The sequence below is a fragment of the Sparus aurata genome, chromosome 2 (assembly GCF_900880675.1).
Source record: "Sparus aurata chromosome 2, fSpaAur1.1, whole genome shotgun sequence".
Taxonomy (NCBI): domain Eukaryota; kingdom Metazoa; phylum Chordata; class Actinopteri; order Spariformes; family Sparidae; genus Sparus; species Sparus aurata.
In genome coordinates this window covers 2073115-2098794 of record NC_044188.1, presented here as the reverse complement: position 1 = coordinate 2098794, position 25680 = coordinate 2073115, and the positions used below count along the sequence as shown (strand labels likewise).

The 25680-nt window shown below is 43.8% G+C and overlaps 1 protein-coding gene across 3 annotated transcripts; it reads left to right on the top strand.

The window, feature by feature from the left end:
- The first annotated feature begins 223 nt into the window (after positions 1–223).
- On the top strand, positions 224–25559 carry supt5h (SPT5 homolog, DSIF elongation factor subunit). Of its 3 annotated transcripts, XM_030392655.1 has the most exons (31): positions 224–374; positions 600–695; positions 3546–3699; positions 3837–3905; positions 5932–5937; positions 8525–8536; positions 8637–8706; positions 10137–10205; positions 10757–10822; positions 10919–10949; positions 11081–11149; positions 11266–11517; positions 12017–12106; positions 12234–12304; positions 13033–13138; positions 13881–13971; positions 14151–14287; positions 14407–14562; positions 14765–14911; positions 15015–15161; positions 15456–15581; positions 16298–16382; positions 18672–18809; positions 18911–19013; positions 19693–19820; positions 19875–19980; positions 20064–20222; positions 20628–20796; positions 21693–21890; positions 24329–24424; positions 24830–25559. In XM_030392655.1, exons 2-31 carry the CDS (start codon positions 609–611, stop codon positions 24968–24970), a joined length of 3279 nt encoding a protein of 1092 aa, XP_030248515.1. In that variant the 5' UTR covers positions 224–374; positions 600–608; the 3' UTR covers positions 24971–25559. The 3 variants fall into 3 exon arrangements, with proteins under 3 accessions (XP_030248515.1, XP_030248522.1, XP_030248529.1); XM_030392662.1 differs by lacking the exon at positions 5932–5937; XM_030392669.1 differs by lacking the exons at positions 5932–5937; positions 8525–8536.
- Positions 25560–25680: the final 121 nt, after the last annotated feature.

The window sequence follows — 25680 nt, the reverse complement described above, 5'->3', positions numbered from 1 at the left end:
GGCGCTATAAAAATTAAATCTATTATTATTATCATTAAAACATGATATTGTTGTTTAACTTATGTAGTTATTTTTGTTATTGTATTTTTTATTATATTGAATAAAAAAAATATCAGCAACAACATTTTTCTGAATGAAAATGGAAACAGTCTATCTGTGAATGTTTTTTGTAAGTTTGGGTAAATAGATGAGGAGTGACACCTCTTCTCTTTTGACCCATTCGCTGTCGAAATCTCGCGATACATTTGCGCAGCTCTTCGAAATCTCGCGGTTCTCCATGAAGACGTGAGAGGCATCAGGGTGTGGAACTGGGCTGATTTTGACATTTATTCATCAACGAACAGGATATTAAACAGAGGCGGGAGTGAACGCGGGTAAGAAACCTTCGCAGAGCTTATCGGCTAACATTTGATCTCAACCGTTCTCGAGATATGGAGCATTACATCAGTGCTAACTACATTAGCATGCTGTGCTAGGCCATCCTGATTGTTGTGGCCGGATGCTTCGGGGCTGCTAGCTTAATGTTAGCTGTTAGCTGGTTTTAATTCAAACTTGAAAACGGTGGTTTTGTTTTAATTGCGCCGTCGTTGTCTGTTCAGGATTACAAGATGTCCGACAGCGAGGACAGCGACTTCTCCGACAACCAGAGTGAGCGCAGCAGCGACGGAGAGGCCGAGGAGGTGGAGGAGAATGAGGTAAGCTAACCGCTAGCTAGTTATGCTAACTCCCCGTGGGTTCAGGTAAACACTGTGATGAGCTGCCCGAAGTAGCACCGCGGGAGGAGCTCCAGTCACACCAGCCACAAAAACATACGAATATAAGTTACTATAAAGAGGACAGAGAATATTGTTAAGTTTATTAGGGCCCGAGCAGGTCATCGACCTGTGAGGTCCCTATTGAAATTGGAAAAATTCTTCTTCTTCTAGTTTTGGAAGCCTGAACATATCCTAAAACTCACCAAATTTGGTATATACCTCACATCTGGCGAAAATTGCAATAGAGCTCAACAGTGACCGCCCACTTTATTAACGGCTCCGGTTCCTGAAGTGAATTTGCCATTCATTTACTCCATTGACGTTTCATAAAATCCTTATATAAAGAGTTTTAGGCCTGGAACCAAGCCAATCAGCTAGCAGATGAATCGTGATCATAAAACATTTAATTCGGCGCAAAACAATGTTGGAAAACGGAGAAAAAAGCAAAGTTACAAGACTGTGTACATAATTATCTTAAGAGTAAAGCAACTACTCATCCCATAAACCATTGCGAATGTAACAGCGACGTCTCTGATTGGTGGAGCTCGCTGTTACCATGGAAATGTTTACCGAACCAGCAAATTTCATGTTCGGCTGAACCCTTAATAAACTCTCCTCATCACTACCAACGCAGCAGGTCAGAAAGTGACATCATGGTCGCTCTGTGGTAAACGATCGTAGAGTTCAGTGTTAGCAGTAACTAGCTAACATGAAATTCGGGGGTTTGGTAAACATTTCCATGGTAACAGCGAGCTCCACCAATCAGAGACGTCGCTGTTGCACTATAGGATTGTGGGTAGTGTAGTACTTCTCCATGACATCGCGAATAAAACATGTTTTACTCAAAACAAGGTTGATATCATACGGACTTGTGGCTTCTACAGGATCATATATCATCGTTTGACAATCTGATAGCTCTTGGTGAGTCTACTTTGTATTATTACGACATTATGGCCAATAATCAAAATCTATATGCAGAATATGAATGGCATTTTCACTTCCGGAACCTCACTGTTGAGCTCTATACTGCATTGTCACTGGGCGTGGTCGTGACCTGCGGGCTCTGTAGCGCCCCCTAATGTTCAGCCCCGCCTCCCACAAGTGCGTAGAAAAACGAAATTCAATACGCAGATTCCTCATGACCAGACGCACAAACAACCCTCTTGTTCCGATACCGTCAGTCCAACAGGAAGTCAGCCATTTTGATGTGTGACAGCGTTTTTGACAAATTCATGCCTACTTTGAAAACTATCTTGTCCTCGAGCTTAACCACCACAGTCTTCACATTCACGCAGTATCATCTTCATGCCTTGAAGACCAAAAGTTATTAGAATCTTTCAGCTACGTCATACTTTAGTGGGCGGGGCGGTGGAAACCATTTTTTTCCCCTCGCCATCAAGCATCAAGGATTTAAAACTTCAACATGCAATTTCCTATCCACACCAAACTGCTCATAAGTGTAGAGGCTGTCGCCCTGAATACATCTCCGCATCAATATTTAGTTGGCCATTTTGATTTTGGCTGCCATTTTGAAATACTGCCAATCTTCGTACTTAAATTATCTCCTCCTACAGATGTAACACCACCGACTTCACAGTCACTCAGTACCATCCTCTGACCTTGAAGATGAAAAGTTATTGAAATCTTTATCCTACGTCAAACCTGCTGGCCGCGGTGGAGCGGTCAATTCAAATCCTTCGCCGTAAAACATCGAGTCCTCATAACTTCTTCATACAATTTCCTATCTTGGCAAAATCTCTCAGGAATGCAGAGGGAGTCACCCTGAAAATATCTGTGTTGTTAAGGGGCGTGGCCGTGACCTGCGGGCTCTGTAGCGCTCCCTATTGTGATGCCCCGCCTCCTACTTGTACATAGAAGGACGAAATTTGGTACGCACATTCATCATGACCAGACGCACAAAAAACCCATTTGGATGCTTACTCTCAGTCCAACAGGAAGTCAGCCATTTTGATGTGTGGCGGCGTTTTCGACAAATTCATGCCTACTTTGAAAACTATCTTGTCCTAGAGCTTAAACACCAGAGTCTTCACATTAACTCACTTATCTTCTTCATGCCTTGAAGAACAAAAGTTATGGAAATCATTCAGCTGTTTCAAACCTGGTGGGCGTGACGGCGGACGCCATTTTTCCCCTTTGCTGTCAAGCATCAAGCCCTTATAACTTCCACATACAATGCCCCATCTCCACAAAATTCCTCATAAATGTAGACAGTCTCGCCCTGAATACATCTACACATTCATTCAAAGTCGGCCATTTTGAATTTTGCGGCCATTCTGAAATATTACCGTACATCGTACTTTCACGTCTTCCTCCTACAAATTGGACAGCACAGACTTCACAGTCAGTCAGTATACTCCTCGGACCATGCTAATGACACGCTAGGAAAATTTTCATCCTACGTCATACTTTCTGGCAGTGGCGGTGCCCGCCATTAAAATCCTTCGTCATGAAGCATCAAGTCCTCATAACTTCTTCATACTATTTCCTATCTCGGCCAAATCTCTCAGGAATCTAGAGGGAGTCGCCATGAATAGATCTGTGCATCAATACTGTTTCATATCCCTAGCGCCACCCACTGGACACAGGAAGTCAGACAAACATCATCCGATTGTCATGACATTCCCTGCTTGTTTTCTCCCCGTCATGACATGCCTGTAACAGGTGAGTGCGCAGTCCGACAACGCCGCAGCCTGACACGCGTGGACTGCGAGGGCCCGTTCATCACTGCTTGCAGTTTTAATTGGTGGTTTCGTTTTTATCCGTTGTCAGGAAGAGCCGGCCAGCCCCCAGGGCAGCGACAAGGTAGCAGAGGAGGAAGGAGAAGACCTGGACGATGAGGAGTATGATGAAGAGGAGGAGGAGGAGGATGAGGATCGCCCCAGAAAGAAGCCCAGACATGGAGGCTTCATCCTGGATGAAGCCGGTATGAATCTCCAGCTCTTTATTGATGAACTGATCTGGTCCTGCTGCTCCATCAGGCACCTGCTGCTCTTCAGAGGAGAAATTAGCTCTAACGCAGTTTCTGTCTTTCGTCCTTCTGCTTCTCTCCTCTCTGTCTAGATGTGGACGACGAGGAGGATGATGAAGAGGAGCAATGGGAGGAAGGAGCAGAAGATATTCTGGAGAAAGGTGAGGAACTCGGCCTGTTCACAGACACCGCGGAGACACACACTGCCACAAATCCAGCCAAACTCTTGTTGTTTCGGTGGATATTTCCTGTAAAATCCTGCTTTGATTAAAGGACCATGTCGGTGTCTTTTAACGTTTTAGCCCATTTACCACAAATCACACCAACAACACATTCCTGCTGCCCATTTCCCAAAGCATGCTGCAGTGTTTCTAAATGTGTTTTATGTTACGTCGCCACTGGTTTCACATCATTTCAGTACACCATTACACACAACTTGCACATGTTAAAAGAAGAAGTTGATCAGTGTGAACAAGTTGTCAGCATTTAAAACAAACTGATGTTTCTCTTTGACTTGATAATGAGATTCAGACTTTTCAGACCAATCAGGTATTAACCTTGTAACGCATGTCAAAATAACACAACTGTAAAGAAACACTAGATCTACAACTGATTACAGTGATGGATTCAGTTCTTGAGGCGAGTCTGGAGTCTGTGAGGAGGCTGCCAGCGAGGGGAGGAACAGTTCAAATGGAAACATTCTTTGGCGACGAACAAATCTGCTTCATTTGTAGCTAATGGGCTAAAACATACCAAACTCCCAAAAGTTAAGTCTGTCGCCAAGCTGAACAATCCCTGGTTGGATCAGAAATCACATTTCGACACACATTTGATCATTATTTTAAACTGCTGGCTCGATTTCAAATGTGAACATCCATCTGCATGAAGGCAGAGTGTGTTTTATTTTCTGTCAAACCGAATTTGAACTTGACGGTTTGTTTTTGTGAGAGATGTCAGATTTTTTCCCCCACAGAACATCCAACGCTCTCACAGCACACATGCTGACAGGTGTACCGTCTAAACATGCATGATGGCTCCGCCCCCTGTAGGTGTGTCAGTTAGTCATGAGCATATGCACATGATAACATCTGCTGTTCTGAAAGTCTGTTGAGCCGTTTTAGCAGTTGATCTTTACCTCGTTAGAATTAAAAGGAGCTCTCGATGTAACGATTGCTGTTTTAAATCCCGTTAATCATTGTTATATTAATTTAAGCTCTCTAAAAGTTTCAGGAAGAGAACAAAGTAATTTTTGGTTGAACAAACACTTTCTTATGAACACAATATAATAACATCCTGACAGAAGTGTTGGGTACTCTCTGCCGCTCTTAAGGAATCCAGTGTTCTGCCAAGACAAACTAAATAATCAAACCGTCTTTGTTTTCATGACTGAATAAATAAACCGACCTTATTGGACGGCACAGTTTATACTGATTTACTTGGAGGTTTTACTTTATTTATATGTGGTGGACCCTGCCACTGAGAACAGTTTCTTCATGGAGAGTTGAACCCTCTGTCGTCAACACCTTCATGTCACTGATGAGCCAGTGGGAGGAGGAGTCGTTGTTTGTGATGATATTTTGTGCATCCCTAAATTTTACTATCGTTATCCAAAACTGGGTCCACAGTTCCTGACCAACGTCCTCATTAGAACGCGTTAACAGGATGTGAGGCGATTAAGTACGTTCCTGATCTCAGTATTACATTGACAGCGAGGTGTTTTTTCCTCTTTGGATCAGGCTTGCTGTTATTTACAGTTTTGTATTCAGTCTTATTACTGTGCTGATTGTCCATCAGTGCTTTTAACACAGTGCTCTCTACCTGAGAGACCTGGAACTTGATATTTTAATACTTTTAAAAACCCTTATAGAGTAAAATGTATAACTGTCAATTCTAAATTCAGTTGCAATCCCTGTTGCATAATATTCTCCTATTTATCCTCGTCAGGAAGCGACATAGACATAAAAATGTGTGGAAGGACAGTAACGATGTAAAGTGCGACTGTTGTGCCTGACTTTTAACACGACGGAGGCTTCTGTGCGACTCTTGAAGCGCTCAGTGATCTGGAGCTGCGAGTAGCTTGAAGTGATGAGTGATGAAGCTGATGTGATGAAGCTGAACATGAGTGTTGTCTGACTGAACTCTCTCTGTCTTATCGGTGTTCCTCTCTGTCATGCATGTCCTCTTCAGTTAACGGTAAATCTACTCCAGATCCTCTCCTGCTCTGATGTTTCCATTTATATCCATGTGTATCTGAAACAAACGGAGTATCAGTTCCATCCATTTGATAAAACCATGTCCCAGAATGTATTAACCCCACCCCATCTCAGCACAGCTGTGTGTGGGAGCGTCAAGCTTCATGTGAGGAGGCACTGAGGGCAAATCCATTATTGGCTCCCTGAACAGCTCACGTTACGAGACAGTTAACTGGCTGCGAAAAGAATATTCACATGAAATTGTTACAGTTGCACTGATTTCACTAATGAAATACAAATGAAACCAGATGTGATGAAGTCAGTGTGATGTTGACGTCCGAAACATAAAAACAAGGTGGTGATAAAAACGTCACATTAATGTGTCCAGTGTGATTCTGCAGCCAGAGGTTCCATCTTCAGTCGTAGAGAATGTTTCGGTCGTAGTCTGGATCTGTTGTAAGAACCAAGTGTGATCATTTGCCCGACCCTGCTGCCTGGTAGAAGACTGCCATGTTTTTATTTCAAATCGTCTGGACTAACTGATGTGGTTGAAGCTTTTTATGTGGCACATGGTGTAATGCATTCTATCACCAAAGGACGACGGACAGTAGAAACAAAATCAAAGATGGCTGCTTCGATAGCTCCGTCATCAACGGCACGAGTGGGTGGAAGTGTAGACGTTGTTCTGTCGATTCACAGAAATGACAATTCTTAAAGCGACACTTTCCTCCCATCTGCGAGACGCCAGGTCGTAACAGATCCCCCACTTTATATACAGTTAACACGTAAACCACTGGGACAAACAAAGACAGAAAGAAGTTCATGTAGAACATTTGCTGAATGAACAAGAAGGTCCAAATAATGCAGAATGAGTCAGAGACAGAGTTTCACAGAGTTTATAAAGTGTCTCCAACTCAACAACTCACTAAACTGACACATTTGTTAAGGGAGTCTGGGGACTTTCTCCACGGGGACAAAGAAGTAGCCTATATTGTTACTGTTTAGTGTCTTTGTAACATGTGACATGTTTAGATCAACAACATGTTTCTTCTTTTCATAAATGGAGTGTAAATGGTGAAATCAGTGTAAACAGTGTGTTCAAACAGCTGATCAATGTTGGCAGGTAAGACTTTAGCACTTTAGACACAGAAGCAGACAGGCTGGTACAGACATGCTGCCACAAACTGACACTTTTTACAAGGAGACAAACAACTTCAGCTGAAAGATTTAATGCTGAATTTACAACAAGGACACAATCAGTTACAATCTGTCACACACACAGTTTCATAATGTTAGAAAGTTTGTTTTGACTCAACAACTCTTAAAATCACTACATTTGTTAATGGAGTCTGGTGATGATGTGTGACTGGATCAGTTCGAACAGACAGTGTGTTCACATCAAATTTATGAAAGAAGAAACATGTTGTTGATCTAAACATGTCACATGTTACAAAGACACTAAACAGTAACAATATAGGCTACTTCTTTGTCCCCGTGGAGAAAGTCCCCAGACTCCCTTAACAAATGTGTCAGTTTAGTGAGTTGTTGAGTTGGAGACACTTTATAAACTCTGTGAAACTCTGTCTCTGACTCATTCTGCATTATTTGGACCTTCTTGTTCATTCAGCAAATGTTTTACTTCAGATTTCTTTTTGTTTATAAGATATTTCTTTATGTATAAAATATTGTGTCTGTGAGTCCTGTTAGGGCTGCGAGAGCCGAGCACATGGTGTTTATTTTCAAAAATATTCCCTGAAAAGGATCAAAACGACAATGAATGTATTGGCTAAATCCCAAAGTACTGAACCATTTATAAAAAGAAAAGAAACTTGGAACCAACGGGATTTCGATCTGAGAGACAGGAAGTCGGACGGTACAGAGAGACGAACAAACATGTTGTTGGTTTGGATCTTTTCTTTGGATTAGTTGAAAGAAACAAAGTTTGAATGAAAGTAAACCATGAAAAGCTCCAAACACTCGCTCGGCGTGATGTTGAACAGTTGCTGGGTTTTGTTTCTACTGAACCGTCTCCTTGAACCACATCGGACCTTCGCGGGCCTCATGCTTCTCTGTGCGTCACACTCACCGTTAATCTGTTTGTTTTTCTGTTGTTTCTTTCTCCCATCATGCTTTGTGTTGCTGCTGCTGCCTGACTCTGCTCCTGTGTGCTCTGCCCTGATGACAATGTCTGTTGGCTTCTGTCCTCCTCCTCCTCCTCCTCTTCATCCTCCTCTTTCCCTCTCTGCTGCTGCTTTGCCTTAATCCTGTTGTTTCCTCTTCTCCTTTTCTTGTCATCTGTTTTCTTGCCTGTATTTGTTCTTACATCTCTTCACTGTTTTTCTTTCCCTCTCTTCTTTCCTTTCACTCTTTTGTTTCTGTTTCCTTTCTTTGCTTCCTCTCCTCCTCTTTCCTCCTGTTCTCTGATTATCCCTCTACACTCACTCCTTACTTCTCTTCTCATCTTTCGTGTCCTTTATCCTTCATTTATGGCTTTTATCTCATCTCATCTCTGCTCCTGCTCTTCTTCTCGCCTCTTCCTGTATCCTCCTCTTCCTCTCTTTCCTCTGTCACTGGTCCATCCTGAGCAGAGGAGGCTGAAAGTAAGTCTATTCTTTGTTCAGCACCAACAATATTTAGTTTGATCAAATTCATCTAAATCAGATTTAGTTGGAATGTAACAACGTGGTCCTCTCTCCTCAGTGTCCAACATCGACCATGTGGTTCTGGATGAAGATAACTCCGGATCCAGGCGGCTGCAGAACCTCTGGAGGTAACAAACGGCTAAATATCTGCGTTCAGGACGCACGCCAGTAAGCTAAAGTTTGAACCAAACCACCCTGGCAAGTAAAAATGATGAAGCTGGAGCCCTTTCTCTACAGGAACATCTCCAAGAACCCTTTTATGAAAAACAAAACGCTTTTTCTGACCGTTAAAGTTGTTTCATAGACTTTAATCACAAACAGACTCAGTGAAACATGAAATGTGCGAGTCAAACGTCCAAACATTGTGTGTGTGTGTGTGTGTGTGTGTGTGTGTGTGTGTGTGTGTGTGTGTGTGTGTGTGTGTGTGTGTGTGTGTGTGTGTGTGTGTGTGTGTGTGTGTGTGTGTGTGTGTGTGTGTGTGTGTGGAACATGATCTCCATCCTTTCACCTGTCGACCTCTGTGTCGTCCTCTTCATCAGCGGTTTAATTCTTTGAACGTTGGCGTTCCATCTGTGGCTGCGTTGGTGTTTTTACTTGTTCCGGTGTCTTCAAATGCTTCATAACCCTAAAATCTGTCCAACCGGAGCTATGACAGGGTTCAGACCTCCTGGAAAACCTGGAAAACAATCTTGTGATGTCCTGGAACATTATTTAAACTCCCCAAACTAATCAGTACAGTCTGGTGTGAGGCGTAGCCTGGATTTTTCTTACAGAAAACTAGCGAGTTGTTCATTTTAAGAGACTTGTCTTATTTTTTCTGTCATATATTTAATATTCCTCTTAATGAAACAACCGTGGTCATCAGTGTTGGCAGCCACCGATCAGACACTGTCACTCACAAGAGGGAAAAGTCGTTAAGGTTGTAAATGAATTGATTAAGAAACGTGTGTGAGCAGCCAGAGCGTCACTGAAAATGTCCTGGAAATGATCTCTAGCAAAGATCATCAGATTGAATTAGATCAAAACATTTAATTTTTGATAACAGAAAACATGTAGAACGTAGAAACGTGAACGCCATATGTCAGAACACTCTGGTGTTCATGTTTTTAATATGCACATTATCATCAGCAGAATATGAAATATGTTTCCATGAGAAGTATTTCCCCGCCGCCGACATCAGTGTTTTCTGTGACGTTATTTCTTTAAAAAACAACTTTGATTAAAACTGCTGACTCGTTCTGTCGTCTCTCTCTGACGAGCATCCACCTGTTTCTCAACGTTTTGCTGTTTATCTCCATCAACCAACGACATCGTGTGCACACAACATTCAGTCATGTCACTGATGAAGTTCAGGAAATGTAGCACAGTTTGAAAATAAAACTTGATGAGTTTTCAGTGCTGCAGACTCACAGCAATCAGTGACGTCCATGAAACCTTTTGCTCTCACTGTTCAGATCAAATGTAGTTGATGAAAAATAGAAGCAGATGTTTTTCCACCGACTCTGCAGCCAAAAATACCAAAAGAAAGTCTTAACTGTGTGTGTGCTGTGTTTTGCAGAGACTCCAGAGTGGAGGAACTGGGTCAATACTACGAGAGGAAGTATGCCAAGCCCTCCACAGGGGAGCAGTGAGTATCTTTGTTCCTTGGCCTTGTAAAAAAAACACATTATAGCATTTGAATATTTGTTACTTGACAAAACAGACTTTATGGACTCAGCTCCCACAAAGCGTCTAAAAATAGCTGTTACACAACCGTTAAGTGTTTATCTTTGTTTTTTCATTCAAGATTGAGACCAAAGTTCATCTGTTACTCACAGATGTAGAAACTGAACTTCTCAGTGTATTTATTTATCCTCTGCTTCAGAAAGAACCGGGCCTGTGTGTGATCACATCAATTCACAGTCAAGATTTGGGTTTCTAAAGATAGATAGATAGATAGATAGATAGATAGATAGATAGATAGATAGATATTCTCTGCAGAATTGTAGAGAAAAGCATCTAAAGTTAAGGCAGGCTGCTTCCCTCCTTTTTAAGAAATGGATAAATGTTTTTTGGAAACAGGTTTTAACTTGATGCTTAATGTTGATGAACACAGTCGAAGTTGATCAGGAAGCTTCATCTCTACAAAACTCTGCGTCCAAGGTCAGACTCTTGTTTTTCTTCTTCTGTGGTGTGCAGTTACTCCGGAGGGTCCGATGAGCTGTCTGATGACATCACCCAGCAGCAGCTGCTTCCTGGTGTCAAGTATGTGACGACATCGTCCACCAATCAGCAGCGATAACGAGTGTTTGTGTAGACGATCGAGTTTTCTTAATGTTGAACTTTGTTTGTCGTCTTCAGGGATCCCAATCTGTGGACGGTCAAGTGTAAGGTGTGTGTCCTCTGAGAATAAATAAACACACACACACACACACACACACACACACACACACACACACACACACACACACACACACACACACACACCTCTCCTCTCCTCCCTAACATACTCTGTCTCTTTAGATCGGAGAGGAGAGGGCGACGGCCATCGCACTGATGAGGAAGTTCATCGCCTACCAGTTCACAGACACGGTAAGAAGTTTATTTGTTGACTTCTTCATCTGCTGCAGGACAAATGTTCTGCTCAGCCTTTTATAATATGAGCTTAAGGACTGTTGTAACCTGCTCCACCCTCCTCCACCCAACAGCCTCTGCAGATCAAGTCCGTGGTCGCCCCGGATCACGTCAAAGGTTACATCTACGTGGAGTCGTACAAGCAGACGCACGTCAAGTCGGCCATCGAAGGCATCGGCAACCTGAGGATGGGCCTGTGGAACCAGCAGATGGTCCCCATCAAAGAGATGACGGACGTGCTGAAGGTTGTCAAAGAGGTCACAAACCTGAAGTCCAAGTCGTGGGTCCGGCTGAAGAGAGGCCTGTACAAGGACGACATCGCTCAGGTATCAGCTGATGACACCAAACACCTGCTGCACTGTTAGAAAGTCTGTTTCAGAAACAAAACCAAATGAGTTATCAGATGAGTTTCAACATTTCAACAGCTGGTGACACTGAAGCGTTTGTCACACTGCTTATTAAATATAATAATAACCATGTATTCAAGGCTGAACAGTTATTGATCAGTAAGTTGAATCAAACAGAAAACAAACTTTCAGATGTTGTAGCTTCACAGATTTGCCACCTTTCTGCATTTTATATCATTTAGATTTTTTGGATCAACATTGAGTAATTTCATGTCAAATGTCTTGTTCTGCCGAACTCAAAGATATTCAGTTTATTCTCTCTCATTATTCCGAGACTTAATTAACTATCACATTTGAAACGATCAAATCAAAATGATTCCTGGTGAATAAATAGACAGTACAGTTCTGATTATTAAGGCAAAAAACTTCTTTTGAGGTCAAAATCGAACTTGTTCTGTTTCTCCCCTTTGGTCTCCAGGTGGACTACGTGGAGCCGAGTCAGAACACCATCTCCCTGAAAATGATCCCTCGTATCGACCTGGACCGGATCAAAGCCAAGATGAGCCTGGTAGGACCAAAACACACGTCAACACATGTCAACACACGTCAACACATGTCAACACATGTCAACACACTTCACTGTGGACTCACAGAGGTGAGAGATGACTGACAGCTCTGTCGTCTGTGTCCTGCAGAAAGACTGGTTCGCTAAGAGGAAGAAGTTTAAGAGACCTGCTCAGAGGCTGTTTGACGCTGAGAAGATAAGGTACACACACACACACACACACACACACACACACAGCTTGGACCACGTCGACGACATCTGATCTTCACACCGTCGTATGAATCTGGTCAATGGCCACAAACAGTTAATCTAGTTTCTGTCATGGAACTGAAGGGTGAAAGTCCACGTCTCTGATGTTACACATCTTTAAATCCCCCTAAAACACAAATTCACTCTCTTTACTTCAGACTGTAAATCTGAACTACTTACCTTTTAAATGTGTCTGCAGAAGATGATCTGTCAGTTCAGCCAAAAATGAAAATCAGATTGTTGTTTCGTCGTTCACAAAACATTTGTTGATCCTTTCCGCTGGTCCTCAGGAGCCCAGAGATCCTAAACTGATTTGTAAAGATGTTATTTTCTTCCTCGATGCTACAGTGAAGATTTCAGCCTGTAAAATTGTGTAAATATGTCTTTTAAGTCAGTTTTGGGACGTGATGATACTACAGATTGTGGCTGACGTCTGTATTGTGATCAGTTTCACCCTCCGGATCATCGTGAACATTAACAGAACAGCTGCTGTCTGATGTATCTGTGTTAAAGATTAGATATGAGAATATTTAACGTCCTGTCTGCTTGTTATATATTAGTTATTAATCCCTGATACGTGAGGTTTTCCACTCTTTTAGAAAGTAATCTGTGTTTTTAAATGAAATATGATGCAGTTGATAGTTTCAGTTTGAGGTTACAGATGATGATTTGATTGACAGGTCCCTCGGAGGCGAGGTCAGCCATGACGGAGACTTCATGATCTTTGAGGGGAACCGCTACAGCCGCAAAGGATTCCTGTTCAAGAGCTTCGCCATGTCTGCTGTGGTGAGGACGCTCTTCCATGTCAAATACTCCTGATGCTGCGTCGTTAGGATGTAGTGTCAAACTACTTCTCTAAAATGTACAATTATCTGGCTTTTTTACTATAAAACACTCACAGGTGGAGTCCTAAATCAAGGCTGAAACAGCTGGTCTTCAGGTCAAAGATATTTGTTTCACACAGCAGGATACATGCAGTGAGCTCTCGCGTCATGAACTGAACTCTGTCTGATGCTCCATCTTATATACTTTTCTGATCTGGGGGTTTCCACGCCCCTGGATCCTCCTTCCTTTAGGCCTGATCAATACCCTTATCCTCGATTAACCTCCATTTTTAGATTATACCGGTGTAATACCTTCCAAATAAGACCTTAAAGATATAGCCAGACACCCGCTCTCAGCCTCCTCCCTCCTCTGGGCCTCGGGGGTCACGTGGCAGTAGTCCTCTTTTGTTTATTTCATACATAGCATTTCTAATTTCCATATACAGCAATTGTGACTCTTGTGGCCTTCTTGGAGATTCCTTCTCCAGTGTTTTCTACAGTGCAGGCCTCCCAGGTACTTTATGGCTCTTACATAAAACCAGCTGAGCACTCCTAAATAGGGTGATGGTATTGCAGCTCAGACACTACAGGGACCTGAGATCCTGTCCTGAGAAAAGACTTCTGATTTGAATGTTAGACTTCAGCTGGAGGATATGAAGGTCGTGTGTAGAGAATCTCCTCAGCAGCAGGTTTCTGTCTGACAGATCACAGACGGTGTGAAGCCCACGCTGTCCGAGCTGGAGAAGTTCGAGGACCAGCCGGAAGGAATCGACCTGGAGGTGGTGACCGATTCAGGTGACGGTTTTTTAATTAAACTGAAAGATTTAGATCTTGAACTGTTTAAACAGCCTGCTTTTATTTATCTACAGTTTTATATTAGTTGATCTCTTGTGGAGCAGACGGCAGCTGGGAATGAACACCAAATAGTTTTTATTAAACTCACATGTAAAGTAAAATTTGGTGTCTGTGTGCAGGTAAGGAGCGTGAACACAACCTGCAGGCCGGTGACAACGTGGAGGTGTGTGAAGGCGAGTTGATCAACCTGCAGGGAAAAATCCTCAGTGTGGACGGCAACAAGATCACCATCATGCCCAAACATGAAGACCTGAAGGTACACACACACACACACACACACACACACACACACACACACACTTCAATCTAACTGTCGATGTCGTCGCTGTGATGTGTAAAGCTGAAATGGCGTCCTGTCCGTGTGTGACCTCGTAGGATCCTCTGGAGTTTCCGGCGCACGAGTTGAAAAAGTATTTCCGGATGGGCGACCACGTGAAGGTGATCGCCGGGCGGTACGAGGGCGACACCGGCCTCATCGTCAGAGTGGAGGAGAACTTCGTCATCCTGTTCTCCGACCTCACCATGCACGAGGTACCTGTCCAGTTAACGATGCCGACTGCTGCTCACCTGCGTTTGTCGAATAATTAATGAGTTCTAACCCTGGAAGGAAGTCGTAGAAGTTATTAAACGTTGAGGATTTTGGGTTGTGATTCAGTTGTCGTCTGTCCGACCTAAAGAAATAGTTTGTATGTCTTTAAACGCCTCTGGTCTCTTTCTTTACCTCTCACCCCAGTTGAAAGTGTTGCCCAGAGACCTGCAGCTCTGCTCGGAGACGGCGTCTGGCGTGGATGCAGGCGGACAGCATGAGTGGGGCGAGCTGGTCCAACTGGACCCACAGACGGTCGGAGTCATCGTCCGACTGGAGAGAGAGACGTTTCAGGTGATTGTCTGCTTATAATAAGGAAGGATAAAATATTCAGTTCACGTTCAAACTGAAGCAAAGTAAGAAGAAGAAAAGTTTACTGACTCGTGTTTCCTCTCAGGTGTTGAACATGCACGGGAAGGTGATGACGGTGCGACATCAGGCGGTGAACCGCAGGAAGGACAACCGCTTCGCCGTGGCTCTGGACTCGGAGCAGAACAACATCCATGTCAAGGACATCGTCAAAGTCATCGACGGGCCGCACTCGGTCAGAACCGCTTTTATTAGTCCACTACTGTCGATATTTACATCTTCATCAAGTGAGATCTTGCAGCTGACAAAATGTTTACTTCTTGATCTTCATAATGATTTTAGGTATAAGAAGGGTTTTATTTCCAACTTTATTTAAACTGCAGTTGAAATGATTGAATCATGTCAGTGAGGAACAGAAGGCTGAACTCTGCCACCCTTCAGTTTACACCAGAATCAATGTGGGCAAGATAACTGTGTTTAAAGTGTGTGTGTGTGTGTGTGTGTGTGTGTGTGTGTGTTCGTCCTGCAGGGCCGTGAAGGTGAGATCCGTCACCTGTTTCGAGGCTTCGCCTTCCTCCACTGTAAGAAGTTGGTGGAGAACGGCGGCATGTTCGTGTGCAAGACCAGACACCTGGTGTTGGCTGGTGGATCCAAGGTCAGAACCATATCTGGAGCGGCAGGGATGATGTGTTTCTGTTGGCTGACCCTGAAGTTAGCGTCGAGTTTATAAAGCGAGATGACCCTGACCATAAACACCACTCTTGTGATGCAGATGCTAGATGTAAAAAGTTAACGTTAAGCTGTCAAAGCTTCCTGCTACAGAATACTAAAAGCACTCTACTTTAAACTGATCAGAGTACAAGTTGTAAAGTCAGAGTTAGAACAGTGTGTAACTAAAGTGGGCTGTAAAGACGGACTAGTGAGTAGATGAGTCTCCGTGTCCGACAACCTCTGTAGTCTCATTCAGACACTCGTTAGCAACCGCTGTTTGTTCAGACACCCGAGAGCTTATAATTAAATTAAATTAAGAACCGTCTGAATATCTTAATCTTGTGTTAACCACAGACAACAGTTCAGACGTCAAAAAGCCCAGTGACTCTGAGACGAGGGAACTGAAATACAAACTAATTCTGTGTTGTAGGATCATTTTTTAGGTGATTGGTTGATATGTGATGCTGAGTTTTCCCTTCACAATACTGCATGATGACATGTAATTAAGATGGAGGAGAAGAGTTCTAAATGAGAACATCTAACACCCTTCAGACTGTCACAGTGCAGCAGCCTGACGATGACTTGTCCGCACAGTTGTGATCTGTTGAACTACAAACTCTCAAACTTCTGTATTTTGACTCTGATGTTTTGTCTCTTCAGCCCAGAGACGTCACCAACTTCACAGTGGGAGGATTTGCTCCGATGAGCCCTCGGATCAGCAGCCCCATGCACCACGGCGGAGGAGGTGAGTGCCGAAAACCAAACATGATCAGCACTGAAGGAGAGAGTCGCTGCTGTGGTGGGAAAACAAAATGCTTTCCAGGAGGCGATATCGTGAAGAAGCTGAAGGAGAATAAGAATGGTGGCTTTGTTTGAGCCTTGTTGGCGTCTGCTGCCTGTTGATGTAGACTGAAAGCAGCTGTGTCAAATCCTGTTTCTTTAGAACCACTCAAAACAACTTCCACAGGCAGTTAATGTTACAGAAGAATTCATATATAAACAAAAGTGAAAGCAACAGAGGGAATGTGTTAAACTCTGACATCCTGTCAGGAGGCTTCTGCTGCTTCCGCAGGGTCGGAACCGACTGAGCACCTCTGTGAGAATCAGGAGCGCCGCGGGGAAGTGTTCGTGTTGTCTTGTCTCTACAACAACAATATCTTGATAACTGCTGCTGTATGATCGATACCACTCCTTTGTGGATTTACTGCCCGATGGTTTTTATGTGATTGTTTTGGATTGGAAGTAGAATGTGGGCACATGACACGTTCTCTAAGAGACAAAAATACCGTGAATATCATCGCCTCTTGCCCGATTATCAGCGAGAAGCGCTCGGAGCGGCTGCATGCTGCTAGAGACGCACTTCCTCACTGGGAACTATTTAATAGAGACGCTCAGAAAACGACGTTATGTAGACACAGGCCTGCAGAGATGTTTCACATGAAGAAGGCTCAGCTTAATAACTGTCAGGCTGCTGGATGCTTTCCTCTGCTCACACTCCACAACCAGGAACTTGAGCTTTCAGGAACCGCAGCAGCCTGTGGTAACAAGGTTTTCTTTTTACAAGCGATGTTGACGAGAAGTCAGCTGGTCTGTTTGATGCGTGTGGACGTGGTTTGCACTGAAGCAGCTGTCACGAATGATAACAATGCTGTTATTGTCACGCAGCCGCCCACCACCAGGATGTCAGTGGGATTTAAATCTGAACTGTTTATCAAAGTGATGTGATCAGCAGCTGCAAGTAGTTATAATATCCAATATGTTTTCATCCGGCGTTTAAAGGTAAACATGAATCTGTGCTCAGTGTGTTCTTACTCAAGATGAATCAACTAGACGTTTAAAAGTCCGAGCCGATCCAAAACAATCCGATCCAAATCCTTCACTGTCGCTTTCTTATGCAGGGTTTCCTCTACATGTACTTGACTGTGGCGCACCGCCACGGCAAAATAAAAGCTGCCACACCTTAAAAATTCAGGCATAAATAAATCTAGTGTTAGAGAAAGGAAATATTTTACCGTCGTCTTCCACCGCAGTCTTTGACGTTAACTAGCATGTTGGATATTTAGCTTGATAATTAGCTAGAGGATTAAAATGGTCACTTAGAGCAGAGTCCTGCACGGGTCTTATTTTGCAAACCTGCCCGAACCCGCCATACTTATAACCGCATCCGACCCGTTTTCCGACAGTAGCACAAATTACATTCGTACCCGAGCCGACCTGGTATAAATTGATACTGACGTCCGAAGGAAAATCGGACGGACGCAATTTTTAAAAGTGAAAGTAAGCCAGCGTGGGGAATGGGAGTTCTGGGAGGATGCAAGCACGCATTAATGAGCTCATATGAAATATAAATGCTTATAATTTGTGTCGCTAATAATGACTGATGATAAGTGACGCCTTGAAAATGGCGATCGTAAAACCTGACCCGCCTCTTCAGGCGTCCGACCCGATCCGCATCTGTGTCCGACACAGTACATTATGTTTCACCCGTGCAGGACTCTGACTTGGATAACTCCTCTCTTGAAACAAATAATAAAAATATTTCTTTACAACATGAATCTTCATTCCAAGCCCATGCAGGGGAGTTCATGATGGCTGTGTGAGAGCATTCCCTAAATTCCCTAAGTAGCCTTTGACATAAGTAAAAATATTACATTATAATGACCCAAACTGTACACACACACACACACACACACACACACCCCAGCGCCACAGTCTCAGAAAATACTGGATCGGCCTCTCTATCAGCTCTTAATCTGCTGTTTCGCTCCAGCTGGAATTACACCAACTCAAAACATGTCCAGCTGATCTGAGGCGGGAGATCCTCCATTAACAGGGCTGTTGAGAATATAAAGTGCTTGTTGAAAGTAATTTTGGCTTTAAAAATGACAAACTATAAATTGTGTTGAAACATGTTCTGTTATTAGTTTTTATATGTGTCTTTTATACGTTGATGAGAGGCTGATTGATGCTGCTCTGTCAGAGAGGAGGCGCTGTGTCAGCACTGTGTGAGGCAGCTGTTTGTGTTGTGGTGCAGGTGCTCCTCAGAGAGGTGGAGCAGGAGGAGGAGGAGGAGGAGGAGGAGGAGGTGGAGGAGGCATGGGGCGGGGCAGAGGACGAAGAGACAACGAGCTGATTGGTCAGACGGTCCGCATCTCCCAGGGTCCCTACAAAGGTAAGCCACCTGTTTTCATCAGGGTCAGTTTCTACACGAGAACATTTCTGTTGATCAGTTCCTTCAAACGAGCTACTGATCAATGTGCCTACATTTCCCAGGTTACATCGGGGTGGTGAAGGATGCAACAGAGTCCACAGCCAGAGTGGAGCTGCACTCCACATGTCAGACCATCTCTGTAGACCGACAGCGCTTAACGACCATGTACGTACCCAAACACCTGTCCTGTACCCACCTGTCGTCTTCTTCTTCTTCTTCTTCTTCTTCTTGTTCTTGTTCTTCTTCTTCTTCTTTTCTTGTTCTACTTCTTCTTCTTCTTTTTCTTTTCTTCTTCTCTTCTTCATCTTCTTCCTCTTCGTCTTCGTCTTCTTCGTTTTCGTCTTTTTCTTCTTCCTCCTCCTCCTCTTCTTCGTCTTCGTCTTCGTCTTCTTCTTCTTCTTCTTCTTCTTCTCTTTCTTCTTCTTCTTCCTCTTCATCTTCTTCTCTTTCTTGTTCTTGTTCTTTTCATCTTCTTCTCTTTCTTCTTCTTTTCTTGTTCTACTTCTTCTTTTTTTTTCTTTCGTCTTCTCTTCTTCATCTTCGTCCTCTTCTTCGTCTTCTTCTTCATCTTCTTCGTCGTCGTCTTCGTCGTCTTCTTCCTCTTTGTCTTCGTTTTCGTCTTTTTCTTCGTCTTTTTCTTTCTCCTCCTCCTCCTCCTCGTCCTTCTTCTTCTCATCTTCTTCTACGTCTCTGTCTTCTTCTTCTTCCTCCTTCTCCTCCTCAGTGATTTATTGATGAGGCAGATCTACTTTTAGTGGAACTGTAACATCTGATCGTCTCTCAGTCTGTCCTGAGTCTCTAACCTCACATTAATGTCCGCCCTGTCTCTCCTCCGTCTGTCCAGGGGAGCCAAGAGACACAGTGGAATGACGTCCACTCACGGACGGACTCCCATGTACGGCTCCCAGACTCCCATGTATGGTACCGGCTCCAGAACGCCCATGTACGGGTCTCAGACGCCGCTACACGATGGTATTACCCACAATCCCTTGTGACTGGAAGTGTTTCTTCTCTGCCCTCTAACAGGAAGTCGTACGCCTCATTACGGCTCTCAGACACCGCTGCATGATGGGAGCAGAACGCCGGGTCAGAGCGGAGCCTGGGACCCCAGCAACCCCAACACACCTTCCAGGTAACACACACACACACACACACACACACTCTCTCTCTCTCTCTATTTCGTATTTGTTTTAAATGTTTGCATCTTCTCGTCAGGAACGAAGAGGAGTACGACTTCGGCTACGATGACGAGCCCTCCCCGTCCCCTCAGGGCTACGGAGGAACCCCCAACCCCCAGACTCCTGGTTACCCAGAAGTCCCGTCTCCACAGGTCAACCCTCAGTACAACCCTCAGACACCTGGCACACCTGCTATGTGAGTATCAGCAGATATAACAGACACATTGTTCTGTCCTCTACACGATGATCAACAACTCGCTCAGTCTTTTTTTGTCCTTTTTTGGTGAAACACGAGGTGAGAATTGTATCACGTGTCTCTGTGTCAGTTTAGATAAAGATGTACTGTTTATGTTGTGGGAATGAATAGGAGGATAAATACCTGGAATAAGTGTTAAATCTCCAGTTGGCACTTTTCTCAGAGAAAGTATTTGAAGCTGATAAAAGTGGAGGTTTGTTTCACTGTCGGCTGTGAATCATTTTAATTGGATCTCTGATACTTGAACGTGTGTGTGTGTGTGTGTGTGTGTGTGTGTGTGTGTGTGTGTGTGTGTGTGTGTGTGTGTGTGTGTGTGTGTGTGTGTGTGTGTGTGTGTGTGTGTAGGTACAACACAGAGCAGTATTCTCCGTATGCGGCCCCGTCCCCTCAGGGCTCCTATCAGCCCAGCCCCAGTCCTCAGAGCTACCACCAGGTGGCGCCCTCGCCAGTCGGCTACCAGAACACACACTCTCCAGCCAGCTACCATCCGACACCCTCCCCCATGGCCTATCAGGTAGGAGAGACTGCTCTTGAAATTAAGTAATCATAATATTATCTGGGATGGCAACCGTCGTTAAGTTTCGGTACCACCGCCTAGTGAGAACGGGAAGAAGTAGAAATGATTTAAAGTCGAGCTTTGATAACCGACGTAGATCTCATCAACACGTTTTACAATTTATGACAAAAGTACATTTTCACCTCCAGTATTTCATTGTTGAATATCAATATTTGTTTATCATGAGAACCAAAATCAGGATTTGAATATAGATACCAAAACTCAGATGTCGGCCGTCACGCCCCCGGTGGTTCTGTTAGGAAATACACATCCGTCCTAGAACCGTCACTGGACTCAGATCAGATCAGGATTTAGTGTCGAGGGTCTGCCTGCAGATTTAAACGTGTTCAGTGTTTCAGTTCGACATGATATTAAATCAGTTTGGGATATTTCAGAAAGAATCTCAGTGTTTCTGAGAGAACCAGCGCTGTACGGTGCACACGGAACCATCGGACCTGCTGTTTGAGTACAAGTGTAACACTCACATGAAGAGACACGTGAATACAGTGAAGGCACAGACCCGTCTCCACTTTGTTCCAAAATATTTATATTTTGTTTTGATTTCAGTCTCCTGTTACTTAAAAGTTCTGCAGAGGAAGAACAGTGAAGTGATGACAGATGTCGTTCTGTGTGTTCAGTGACAGAAGTACTGATGAAAATGCAAGCGGTTCTGTTGTGAACAGCCTCCTGAGATCACAGGAGTCGTTGGATTTAGATGTGAATCAGATTTGAGGCGTCTGTGTTTGGGCTCCTCCAGTGAATTCAATATATTTACAAATTGGACAAAGTGCTTCAACATTTCTGCTTCCTTCAACTTCCCCTTTAACGTGTTTGTGATGGTGCCTCGTCCACAGGCCAGTCCGAGCCCGAGTCCTGTGGGCTACAGCCCCATGACGCCCGGAGCGCCCTCGCCTGGAGGTTACAACCCTCACACCCCGGGCTCCAACATCGAGCAGGGCGGCAGCGACTGGGTGACCACCGACATCCTGGTGCGGGTGAAGGATTCCTTCATGGACCTGATGGGACAGACCGGCGTCATCAGGAGCGTCACGGTAACCAACACGGTCACATCATCGACAGCATGACATCATCAGATCAGAGTCATGACATCACATCAGTTATCATATTGATCAGACTCGGATATGAAGGCCGGTCAGTGAAACAGTCCGTCAGTCTGGATCCAGATAACGATTCACTGATCAACAATCTTATATGATCGATGAAAAGTGGAAACCAAATCCTTATCGTCACCTTTAATAGAAATCCTCCATCTTGAATCTCCCATGGGGCACTTCTGTGTCAGGAGGGTACAGTATACATATATATATACATATATACATCAGCTGATCAGTTTCAACAATGATAGAAAGTAGAGATAATATATGTTCAGCTCGGAGTGGAGGAAATGTCTCAGAAGCTGCACAGAGCAGATCCAGCCAGACAGGAAGTTGGCACGGTGCACCCTGTCCATGTTTCAAAATAAAACACCTGGTGCAGACTCTACAGCAATACAAAGTCAGAAAACTGAACAATAAACACACTTGAAACAGACGGATGACAAAATGATTTAACTACATTCTTACTAAACCACAGTGGAAGCACACAAATCAACAGGAAGTGATTAAATAAACCGAATTGCAGCAAATTGAAGTAGATTGTTGACACTCGACGCCCGAAATTCTCCCAGTGACATATCAGATAATTGATGATGATGATGATGATGGTCAGCCGCAGTCTTGGATATGTGCTGGACTCATTATTCATCGATGAATCTGTTGATGGTGAAACGTCTTCAAACATCTTGTTTTGAAAACTGTGGGTGCAGTATTTGGGCGAACTAACCCATGAATTGTGAAATCCTGCAGTGTTGTAAGTGAAATGTTATCGGATGAGTCAGAAAAACTGAGATGTGGCTAAAAAAACGAATGTATTCTGTTTCGCAATGTCAAACCGAGCTTGTGAAACTAATACACATGTTCTTAATACAGAAGAACATCCACAAAATGTTTGATCCGCCTCTCAGATGTTTGGAGTTGCGTGCCCTCAGCACCCAGTTCTGAAAAGTTCTGATGGAGCCTGATCAGCGTTAAAATGCGGAAACGTGGGCTGTAAGTGAGCCGAGTTCATCTCACAAGTCAAGACAAGATCAACCCTACGTGTCGGACACGTGAAGGCCTCTCAGGGCTGCAGATGTTGTTACAGATGTTTCACTTCACTTCATGAACGCCCCCGTTTAAGGTTCTTTTTCCAAAACGACGTACCGAAATTAAAAGCATGACAGCTCCCACATAGTTTGAGACTCAGGGATGTGCTTGGTACCATTGGAAAGGTAACACCCTCAAGTTTTTTCTCGAAGTGTAAGTGTGATTCTATGACATACTGACACAGAGTTACAGAGGTTGGAACACTCAAAATTTGAAGTCAAAAGACTAAAAAATTGATTTTTTACAAAGTTTTTTCTAAAGGCATGTCTGTGCGTTTTGTTTGGGTCCTTTTTTTCCAAGAGCGCCCGCTGAGATTCAAAGGCTTATAACTCGAGAACCCCTTTACCTAGAAACATAATCTTGGTCTCAAATGAAAGCTAAGACCCTGCAGGGTTTCTTGCTTGTTTGACACTTGTAGCTAGTTTTGGGTAAAATGACATGGATATTCCCATTCTATGGACTCTTGGCGAACTATGAAAAAATAATTGTGTCATGCCGTTGTAGCTGTGGAAAAAGGGAACACTCCGAAGGTATGTAGGCATTCTTGCTTCTTGTGGTAGAGGGCTCTTTCTAATGTTGTGTCATGGTGAGTTTAGAAGCTATTACATGGTCTGGAAATAACTTTTTTGGGCTTAAAATAATGACGACAGTCTCAGCTTTCCAACAGTGAGTATATACTGTTAAGATCTGATGCTTAAAACTATTAGCAAAAAAACTATTAGTTTTTACGAAGGATGTTCGTTTAGTGAAGGGTGTTCCTATGTTGGAACGGTGTTCCTTAAGTGGTTAATAGACCAATATTAATATAAGAAAACACCATTGGTTCCAACCCCGGTCGTCACAGTGGTCCTGGCTGACATGCTGTTGGTCACAGAAGAACTTCGTCCTCATCTTTGTCCTCTGAATGACAAAGAAAGAAGAGCAGCAAACGATCTCGTCTGAGAAGCTCAGAGCAAAGAAATGTGTCAACACGTCGTACCAGCCGGTTCTCTCGTAGTTTAACCTCGACTCTGAAAGACACACAGACCTGAAGACACCACATTAGGCTACTTACTGACTCTCAGACAAAGGCTACATTATATTAATGTCAATTAATTACAGATTGTGTAACAGGAACGCCAAAGACGAGAAGAAAACGTCAGAGCTTTGTCTCAGTTCTTGTTTAACTGAAGCTGATGTGTCGCACGTATCAAGATGTTTGTGTTTAATGTGTTGATGTCGTGCTCTGTGTGTGTGTGTGTGTGTGTGTGTGTGTGTGTGGTGTGTGTGTGTGTGTGTGTGTGTAGGGAGGGATGTGTTCAGTGTTCATGCAGGAGTCGGAGAAGGTGGTCAGCATCAGCAGCGATCACCTGGAGCCCGTCACTCCCACCAAGAACAACAAGGTAACTCTTCACCGACTTCTCAGATTGTTTCAGACCGTCATGTTTTATTTTACAGACGATGTGTCGTTGGAAAGTTTTTCCGTCTCGTTGGACAATAAATCAACATCACAGTGTTCAGATGCATATTACAGCCCATAAAATGTTCTTGATGTTCTGATGTTCAACACAAACTGCGTATTGAGGCGTTACACAGTTTTACATTTGGATTTGTGAGACAGAATTTCACAAAAAGAAAATACAAATGCTGAAACTTTCATGTCACATGAGTTTCTGAAAGTTTTTAAGTATCCAAAAATGACGTTTATTCAAGACTAAAATTTTCAAGGTCTGAAAAGTGCTTGGATTTTAGCTTAAGTGCTTGAAAGTGCTTGACATTATAACTCTCTAAACTCTCCGTGCGTGCAGGTGAAGGTGATTCTGGGAGAGGACCGCGAGGCGACCGGCATCCTGCTCAGCATCGACGGAGACGACGGCATCGTCCGCATGGAGCTGGACGACCAGCTGAAGATCCTCAACCTGAGGTTCCTGGGACGCCTCGAGCACTGAGAGGCCGACAGAGAGACACCGACCAGGAACACACACACACACACACACACACACACACACAGTGGACTGTCACCTGAACGGTCACATTCAAACAGACGGACGTGTCGAGACTTTGTATCACCTGGTGAATCAGCAGACAGACTCCGTTCAGTCGCAGGAGGAATCAGACGGACACAAACATTCTTCTTCCTCTCTGTAAACCAGTTTCTGTGTCGGAGCTTCATTAGTCCAGCATGTCTCTCTCTCTCTGTCTCTCTCTCTCTCTCTCTCTCTCTCTCTCTCTGTCTCTCTCTCCTCTCTCTCTCTGTCTCTCTCTCTCTGTCTCTCTCTCTCTCTCTCTCTCTCTCTCTCTCTCTCTCTCTCTCTCTCTCTCTCTCTCTCTCTCTCTCTCTCTCTCTCTCTCTCTCTCTCTCTACTCTGCTCCTTTTTTATTTTTTAACTTTTTTCGTTAGCTTCACTGTAACCTCAGTAGTCGACCTGTTTTTAGTGCTTTTCTCAATGTTCTGTCAGTACTTCTGGTTTTTTTCTGGGTGGAGGAGGTTTAAAAAAACTACAGTGTAACTTGTTAATAAACTGTGAAACCAGTTCATCCGTTTGTCTGCATGTGGATTTTTGTCCTGGTGGCTCAGCAGGAGCGAGCTGCAGAGATCCATCCACTGGCTCTGTCCTCACCTGCCCAGGTGTTTCTTTAGAAATGAATATATTAATTT